Below are 8,971 nucleotides of genomic sequence, written 5' to 3'. Positions count from 1 at the left end.
AGGCCTAATAAATTTTACCTGAGCAATGGTGCTTGTAATCCCATTGGCTGACCATAGTTTTGTCCCACCCTATATCTGCCTAAGCGGGACCCCTTTGTCTCTACCTTAGCCCCGCATGGTTTTGTCCTATAAAATAACCTGAAGGAGACAGCTTCCTGGGCAACCCGCTCGGGCCCCCCTTCTGTCCCTCTCCGACAGAAGCTTCCCTTTCCAATAAAGTTTTACCTTCAGCCTCCGTTTGTTCCTAAAATTCATTCTTTGGTTTTAGAGAACATGAACTCACTCAGGCCAGGTTGGGAATTTCACGTCCCTATATCACCAGCAAGGGGAGGCAGAGGCAGGGGACATTCAGCTTCAACCCCAGCCCATGCGATGTAGGGACCTTGCAAGGTCCTGTTTCATAATAAAATATATAAAAAGGGCTGGGGTTGTATCTCAGCATGAAGGCCCTGGGTTCAATTTCCAGGGCCAGGAAAAAAGCAAAACAAAACACCTGGGCCTTAAGAAGAGCCTTAGCTTTGCTTAAACTGCGAAGGGAAGTAAAACCTAACTTGAGTCACTTTTGGCAAATTCTTACATTAGCAACCAAACTGAACCCCAGCAGATCACAAGCAGCCAAAGAACACGGGTGTGTGAATTGCTTCTTAATTGAAATAAAATCCTTAAAATTATATTGTACCTCTGGTTGTTCTTTTATGGTGCTAAAATTGTCAGGTATCCTGGCCCACAACCTGTAATCGCAGTCTTCAGGAGGCTGAGGCAGGTGGATGGAGTGTTCAAGGCCGGCCTGAACTACAAAGTGAAACCCTACCCATGCAGCCCAGGCCGGCCTCCACCTCCTGGCAATCCTCCCGCCTCAGCCTCCCGAGTGCCGGGATCACAGGCCTGCGCCACCACATGCCACTCATGTCTCTCTCTGATCCCAGCTCTTCAATAAAAGGATGTGTATATATGTATGTGTTCACATTTCATGTTTTTTTACCTTTAAAAAAGAGAACGTAATCATTTTAAAGGAGTGAATATATTCAAGAGAATAAAATGAATGTATACGAAAGAAAAATGTGGATGCTTGTGTTTTTAAATAAAGGGCCACAATAAATAAATAGCCACATTCCGCCATCAGAGCTGGACCACACGAGACTCGAGCCTTAGTGGCGGGCGGACGCCACCGGGAGCCAGGGTGCCCGGGTCGTCCGCCACAAGGAGGCGCTGTCGGCTTGCGAGGCTCAAGCCCGGCTCGCAGCAAAGCTGGGCTGCTCGGGACGCGCCACCGACCCCACGTGGGGGGCGCAGGCGCGGAGCTTTCGTGTAGGTGAGCTGGGATTTATTGTATGGGCTAATCGGTAAGCAGTTTCGGTGTGACTCGGCTTTTATGTCCTTGTCGATTCCCTACTTTAAAAAGCATTTTTGGAGACAGGGTATTGCTAAGTGGTCCAACCTGCCTCCAGCTCGTAGCGATCCTCCTGCCTCAGCCTCCGAGGTACTAGGGCTCAGTCGGCACTCGAAGGGTGCGCTCTCATACCTTTCTTGCCCATCCGCGGACCTCGCGCAGCTCTTGGCCAGCCACGTGACCTCCGCGGGGCGTCCGAGGCTTGAACCCCAGTCCCCTCCATGCACAGTCCGTTTCTCTCCACACTCGGCCAAAGCGTCCCCCTAATCCGGGCTCCCGTGTTAATAAATAAACAGCAAAAAGCGGGAAGCTCAGGCTGCGTGTGCCGGGCCTGGCGCTCGGGTCGGGACTGGGAGGAAGCGCGGAGGACAGCTCGGGCCGGACAGCTGGGATCTTGTGGGGAGGCCGCAGACGAGCCTGCGTCCCCTGCGCCCCCTGCGCCCCCTGCGCGCGCCTTGGGCAGCCCAGAGCCGAGCAGGCACGCGGCGACGCCTTACCGAGCCCGCGCGCCGTGCTCTGCGGCTTGAGAAGGCGCCCGGCTGCGTGGAGCAGCCAGCGGGTCCCATGGTGTAATGGTTAGCACTCTGGACTTTGAATCCAGCGATCCGAGTTCAAATCTCGGTGGGACCTCACCAGATATTTTTAGTTTTAGGCTCCCTGCTTGGGAGCGCGCCGGCGGCAGCAGCCACTTCGGGTTGTTTCCTGGCTGTGCTGACCCACCATGCGACCGCTGTTTAGGGTCCCGCCCTCTCTCTCAATGCGCTCTAGTTTCAGGGCCGCCTGCCTATTGCAGTGCGCACGCGCGAGAGGCGGGCGGAAAAACTAAACATGTCTGGGGACGTAAAGCTACTATAGCCGCGGGGTGGGGGCAGCAGCCGGAAGAAACCGAAGGAGCCCGAGGCTGCCGCTCGGGGAGGATTCAGGGACTAGCTCGAGGAGGCCACGCCTTCAACGCCGCCGATTCCCTTTCCTATTGGTCATTTGTGGAGAGCGAGTCTGACTGCTCTGGGAGCCGCCAATGAAAAGATCGGCTCGAGCCAGAGGGCGGGGAAATGGCAACCGCGGCGCTCCAATTGGTCAAAGGCAGTAACGGGGCTTACCCGAGGTGCGTGTGCAAGTCTAGTTGCAGCTGTGCGTTTGTGCTCAGCGGGTGAAGTTGTGCTCGGCGTTTTGGTTAGAAAATAGCGCTTTAGTCTGGGCCTGGGCTCTTCAGCCCGCCCATTAGGGCGTCTCCGCTGAACTTCCTCACTGCTAGGTGACTCTGCCCAGGGTGCCCAAGTTCAGGGCGCTCGGAGCGGGGCGGGCTGGCGCGGCTGTCCCAGCGGGCGGGCGCGACGGGAGCCGCTGACGCACCTGTGCTGTCCCTGCAGGGCATCGGCGCCGTGGGCCCGCGTGCCCGCCCGGGGGTGGCATGGAAACTGCGTCCTCGCTCCCGCCCGCTCGTCCCCGGGCTCCCTGCCCGCGCCCACGGCGCCCGGCCATCCCGCCTCGGTCCCTCGGGAGCGGTTCGTCGATGGCGGACCGGAGGTCACCTTGTGCGGGGCGCAGAGCCGGGGTCCAGCCTACTCAGCGCATAACGAGGGTGGCACTGGGGGGCTTTCTGTTCAGATCACCCGAGGATCGTGGAGGCAGCAGCCCTGGGGAAATCTGACTTATCCCCACCTTATGCTACGTGACCTTCGCTGGAAGGAGAGCAACTTGTGGAAAGCGACACCTGGCGCATCTTTTTGACCTGGACCGCCTCGTGATACAAAGGGTTTTTAAAGTTAAGCGTTATTTGTAATCACTACATGGGTGTATCACACAACACGCTCATTATTTTATTTTTTTGGTGGAACCGGGGATTGAACTCAGTCCCTAGTGCTTGCCAGGCCAGCGCTTATTCTACTGAGCCATCTCCCCAGCCCCAGCAGCCCCATTTTAAAAAAGAAAAAAAGGAAGCCCCAAATTATGGCAAGATACAGTGTATAAGAGAATTTGAATCAAGCTTGGCTTAGGGGCTCTTCGCCTATAAATCCAGCACTCAGGAGACTGAGACAGGAAGATCTCCACAAGTTATCGAGGCCAGCCTGAACAACACAGTGAGACCCTGTCTCCAAAATAAAGCAAAAGAAAATGAAGCACAGCAGTTACCTGGGTTGTTTTGCCTACAAGTTCCCAGGCTGGGTTGCAACCGAGGTAAGGAAGAACTGGTGTGTGGACGTTGGAGGAGCAAATGGGAATCTAACAGTGTGCTTGGTTACCACAGGGCGGCTGGAGAGCCAGGCCCGGCGGCGTGCTGGTGCACCCTGGAGTCCCAGCACTCAGGAGGCTGAGGCAAGAGGATAAGGTCCAATCCTGGTATTTTCCCTCCTTGTGTTTTGTTTTTCAAGCTGGCCCTAGTTTATCATTTTCATTTTGTTATTTTTTGAGACAGGGTCTCATCATGCAGCCCAGGCTGGCCTCCAACTGAGGAGATCCTCCTGCCTCGGCCTCCTGAGTTCTGTGCTCATCAGTGTGCCCCCCCATCCACGTGATTTTCACAAGCTACAGTTTGTAAACCACCCGCTGGCCGCTGTTGAGCTTCTTTGGCCAGCATCGCTGGCCCCGTGGGATCCTCTTGTTCCTGGCCCAGAGCTGTGCAGGAAACCTCTCCCTCCACGTTTACCCACTGGTGACTCGGTGAGGCTGCAGCCCGCGTGTTTCTCATGAGGTCGTGCGAGGGTGTGCCAGGTGACCCGCAGGGGGCGGCATGAGGCTGCAGGAGCCAGGCCTCTGCTTTCTTTCCCAAGCTGTGCCACATCTCGGGTTTTCTTCTTACCAGAGCTGAAGTGTAACAACACGCCTGGTGCTCCTAGCGCTCAGGCTTGTGAATGGCAGAACACTACGTCTTTTCGCTTTTGAAGCAGGGCCTCTGTATGTAGCCTACGCTGGCCTTGAACTCTCAACGATCCTTCTGCCTCGGCCTCCTTAGTGCGGGGATAGCAGGCCTGTGTCACCACCTCGGGGTTATACCATATAGACCGGCATGCAGGAGGCCGAGGCAGGATGGTCATCACTAGTGTGAGGGCAGCCTGCGCTACATAGTGAGACTCTGTCTCAAAATACAAGAGGAAAGAACAGGAGTGTACAGGTTCTCCCTGCCTTTTCCTGGCGGGGGCCAATCTTGCCAGTCAGAATCACCGAGTTCTGCCCTCCCTCGCTCTTTCATGGGCTTCCTTCCCTTACCCCAGCCGGTAGAGCTGCTGCTAAGTTCTGTTCTTGGCCCCCTTTTCTCTCTTGGGCAATTCCAGGTACTTCTGTCACAGTGGCAGACACTCTGTGACTACCAGGCCCAGGGCCTCCCCATGTACCCCAGGCTGGCCTTGAACTCTTCCTGCCTCAGCCTCCGACGATGTGCTAGGAGGACAGGCCCCTGCCAAGCCCTTCTGACTCCACCCGGGCATGGCAGTCCCTAATCACATCAGGTGGCTGCATGCCCCGTGCCTGTCCTTTTCCTGAAAACTGCTGCTCTCTGGGTGGCCTGAAAGGAAAGTTAGAAGGCCTCCTCTGGGTCTCCGGAGTGATTCAGGCTCCAGCCGATAGTCTCAGAGCAGAACTGCTGGAGTCCTGGGTAGCGCTCCGAGTCTGTGCTGGGAGAGGGGTGAAGTAGACCCAGGAATTCCTGTCCTGCAGGCTTCTCCTTGAGGCTGCCCTGCAGGAGAGTCTCTTAAGGCTGGGCGTGGTGGCCCAGGCTGTCATCCCAGCATTCAGGAGGCTGAGGCAGGAGGATCACCTCGAGGTCACAACCAGCTGTGATGAGATAGGATCTTACTCTGTGGCCCAGGCTGGCCTCAAACTTGCAGTGAGCCTCCTGCCTCAGCCTCTAGTGTGCTGGGCTGACAAGTGTATGCCACCCACCACGCCCAGCTCGCCTGCCTGTCCATCCTTCCCTCCTCCCTCCCTCCCATCCTCTCTCCTTCCTTCCTTCCTTCCTTCCTTCCTTCCTTCCTTCCTTCCTTCCTTCCACATTCCTGGGAACTGAATCCAGGACTTTCACACTGAGCTACATCCCTCGACCTTTTTGTTCCTGTTTTGACACAAGGTCTCACTAAATTCCTCCGGGCTCTGCAGTTGTCCTGCCTCAGCCTCCCAGCGCTCAGATGACGGGCACGCGCCATGCCTGATTCCACTGTGAATTCTTAACTTCGGTGGAAATGCCATGGTTAGGGAGAAAGCCACACTATGTTCCCTACGAGGCTGACACTGGGGAAGCCAGCGAAGGCCACCAGGGCTCTGCTATCTTTGCAAATCTTGCATAAAGCTAAAATTGACTCAAGATAAAAACCATAAAAACCGAATCACTGAAAACAAAGAAGTGGGGCAGGGGCTGAGGTTGGCTCCGGGGCTGCTCCAGGCAGCTGATGCCTTCTCAGGACTCGGGCTGCCCTCAGAGCCCGGGCAGTGCCATCGCCGTCCTGGGGGGCACGGCTGTGCTCGGCGCACTTGGCCAAAGGCCTCCGGGCCGTGGGCCCAGGCAGGACGGACCCCTCGCAGAATTACCGTGCTGGGCTCCCGAGCCTCAGCCCCTGGAGTACTGGGGTTACAAGTGTGTGCCACTCTGCCTGCCCCTTCTGCTAACTGCAGGCTGTCCCTTGGCTGTTTAAATGTCATCTGTTGTGGGCCTGGGAGATGGCTCAGTGGAATAAGCGCTTCCCTGGCAAGTGCAAGGGCCTGAGTTCAATCCCCAGTTCCGCCAAGAATAAATAAATAAATAAATAAATAAAAGTTATCTGTTTCCTCCATCCCTGAGAATGAAGAATAGTTCACGTCTTATGATTGATTTTCATATGGGGATTGAACCCACTCCAAGCTACATCCCTAGCCCGTGTATTTATTTATTTACGAGCAGGGTCTCACTAAATATCATCAAGTTGCCTGTGCTGGGCTCAAATTTGCCCTCCTCCTGCCTCAGCCTCCCAGAGTGCTGAGATCCCAGGGGTGTGCCGTCTTGCCAGGCTGAGAAAAGCCTTTCAGGGCTTGGTGAGCCAAGTTGGATGGGAATGGAGGGGAGGGGAGGGAAGGAGGAGGGGGAGAGGAAGAGAAGGGAGAGGAGGGGAAAGGAGAGGGGAGAGAAGGGAGGAGAAAGGAATGGAGGGGAGGGAAGGGGGTGGGGGGAGAGGTGGAGAAGGGAGGGGAGAGGAGAGAAGGGGAAAGGGAGAGAAGGGGAAGGAGAGAGGAAGGGAAGGGGAGAGAAGGGAGGAGGGAGAGAGGTAGGGAAAGGAAAGAAAAGGAAGGGAAGGGAGAGGGGAGGGGAGAGAAGGGGAAGGGAATGGAGGAGGGGAGGGGAGAGAAGAGGAGGGAAAGGGAATGAGAGGGAGGAGGAGGGAGAGGGGAGGGGAGAGGAGGGGAAGAGAAGGGGAGGGAAGGGAGAGGGGAGCGAAGGGGAGGGAAAGGGAATGGAGGAGAGCGGAGGGAAGAGGAGGGAGAGGGGAGGGGAGAATAGGTGGAGAGAAGAGGAAGGGGAAGGGAGAGAAGGGGAGGGAAAGGGAATGGAGGGGAGGGGAGGAGGAGGGGGAGAGGAGGGGGGAGGGAGGGGGAGTAACAAAAATGAAAAAGGTGCTGTGCACAGTTCCCAGCAATGTCTATGATCACTGCGATCGAATAAAAGTCTCTAAAATATTACTTTCTTTCTTTCTTTTTTTTTTGTGTGGCGGAACTGGGGATTGAAGTCAGGCCCTCTAATAGGTCCCAACTGGGGTCCCACTCCAGCCTCAGCCCCCACCCATGGTGTCCCCTCCCACCTTCACACCAGCCATGCTGGAGGCCCTGGACCCATCTCAGGGCCTCCCTCCTTGCTTGGGCTGTTCTCCTTTTCAGTGTTCACTATGGCAAATTCCACAAGCAGGGAACTGGGGCAGCCATGAAATCCTGACCTCTGGGTGAGCTCAGAGATCCAGAAGAGAGTCACAGGATAGGACATCCAGTGGCAGAAATAGACTCCGAGCCCCTCCCTGCCCCTGGCTATTCCATGTGGCCTTCTCCTTCCAGGTGTTGTAGGTTGGCTCTGTGTGTGTGTGTGTGTGTGTGTGTGTGTGTGTGTGTGACACAGGACTGAACCCAAGAGCTCTGCACTGAGCTACAACCTCAGGCCTTTTTATTTTTCATTTTCAGAAAGGGTCTTGCTAAGTTGCCCAGGTAGGACTTGAGATCCCCCTGCCTCAGCCTCCCAGAGAGCTCAGGCTTTGCAGATGCACCACAGGCCCAGCTTTGTGGGCTCTTCACCTCCTGGGGCCTGTGGCATGCCGTCCTTGGTCCTGGGTGCGCAGGCAGGAAGGACGACAAGGTGGCGGGCCGGGCCAGCTCTGCAACCCTTCGGCGCCTGCTGTCCCCAGAGGGCAGTGGGCTCCAAGGCCGGCGCCCCAGGTGGTGCCCCCAGCAGGGCGCAGGCTGGGCATCAGCTCAGCAGGCAGCCGCCCTTCTCCCTGAAGGGGTTGGTGTCCTCAGGGACGCCCTTCAGCAGGGCGTCGCTCCCCGCCTGGGCCTCCACGTAGTCTTTGATCTCCTTCCCTGTCCTGGAGATCTGGGAAGGCAGAGAGGGCTCGGCCTCGCCCCTTCCCGGCACCCAAGATCTGTCCATCCAGGACAGGTGGGAGCTGGACCAGAGGCTGAGCAGAGCAGGGCCAGGGGCCAGGGAGGGGGGCTCACAGTACAGGGACCACAGGGTCTTACTACAGATCAGACTGACAGTGATCCTCCTGTTTTCAGTCTCTTAAGCGCTGGGCTCACAGGCGTGAGCCACCATGCGCAGTCCCATCGTGCCCCGGGGGCGGGGCTGGCACGGTGCGCTGAGGATTGAACCAGGCTGCTGCCCTCTGCCTAAGCAGGCGCTTTAATCCACTGAGGTATATAACTGGGCCTCCTGCTTGGTTTTTGAGGCAGGGTCTTGCTGTCTGTCCCAGGCCTCCAACTCAGTGCTATCCTCCTGCTTCAGGCTCCCAAGTGTGGGGGTGACAAACCCTGCCCCCTGCTCAGAGCTGCCCTGGAAAAGCCCCTCCGTCTCTCTAGAGAATCTGGAGCTCCCAGACCCGATGGGAGGAGAAAGTAGCTGCAGGGGACCAGGGGCGGCAACTCACCGGAACCCGAGGGGTCTTCACCTCTCTCTTCAGCTGCTCCACCTGCATCCGCAGCAGCTCCTTCTCGCTGAGGTCCTGGGCCATGGTGGCCTGGAGAGACCTGGGCAGGGTTGGCAGTGTCAGCTCACCAGCTGCAGACACCAGCTCCGAGCCAGCTCAGTGGCTGCCTCACTGGGTGACCGCAGGGAAGACTCAACCTCCCCCAATCTCAATTTCTCCATCTGCAAAATGGGTATAAAATACTGGCAGCACCCACTTCACACCATTATTGTTCTAAGCATATGACATACACAGAATCTTTAATATGCTACCTAGGACAAAATACATATAACAATTTTTTTTAAAGCCTTTATTGCTGGTGCAGGAGGGCTGCTGGAGAGTACTAGGCTCAACAATTATTATTACTAATAATAGCATCATTAGTCTAGGCATGGGGGTGCATGCCTGTAATCCCAGCACTCGGGAGGATCTCAAATTCAAATTCAGC

General features: G+C 56.4%; 1 protein-coding gene and 1 non-coding gene across 2 annotated transcripts; one reads left to right on the top strand and one right to left on the bottom strand.

Annotated features, from left to right (window-relative positions):
• The first annotated feature begins 1,948 nt into the window (after nucleotides 1-1,948).
• On the top strand, nucleotides 1,949-2,020 carry Trnaq-uug. The gene has a single exon. It is a non-coding gene; the product is annotated as a tRNA-Gln (tRNA).
• A 5,785-nt stretch (nucleotides 2,021-7,805) lies between these two features.
• On the bottom strand, nucleotides 7,806-8,568 carry Gngt2 (G protein subunit gamma transducin 2). Its single transcript, XM_004633648.1, has 2 exons — nucleotides 8,485-8,568; nucleotides 7,806-7,931 (listed from the first exon to the last, which is right to left on the bottom strand). Exons 1-2 carry the CDS (start codon nucleotides 8,566-8,568, stop codon nucleotides 7,806-7,808), a joined length of 210 nt encoding a protein of 69 aa, XP_004633705.1.
• Nucleotides 8,569-8,971: the final 403 nt, after the last annotated feature.

Source organism: Octodon degus, unplaced genomic scaffold (genome assembly GCF_000260255.1).
Source record: "Octodon degus isolate 3935 unplaced genomic scaffold, OctDeg1.0 scaffold00056, whole genome shotgun sequence".
In the NCBI taxonomy this organism is placed as follows: Eukaryota; Metazoa; Chordata; class Mammalia; order Rodentia; family Octodontidae; genus Octodon; species Octodon degus.
This window is presented reverse-complemented; position numbering and strand designations above follow the sequence as displayed.

Bases quoted from the DNA above. Each gene is read 5' to 3' on its own strand.
- Gngt2 (XM_004633648.1), bottom strand. From the start codon at position 8,568: ATGGCCCAGGACCTCAGCGAGAAGGAGCTGCTGCGGATGCAGGTGGAG. The intron at 7,932-8,484 runs GTGAGTTGCCGC...CTGCCTTCCCAG, and splicing joins TGAAGACCCCTCGGGTTCCG to ATCTCCAGGACAGGGAAGGA.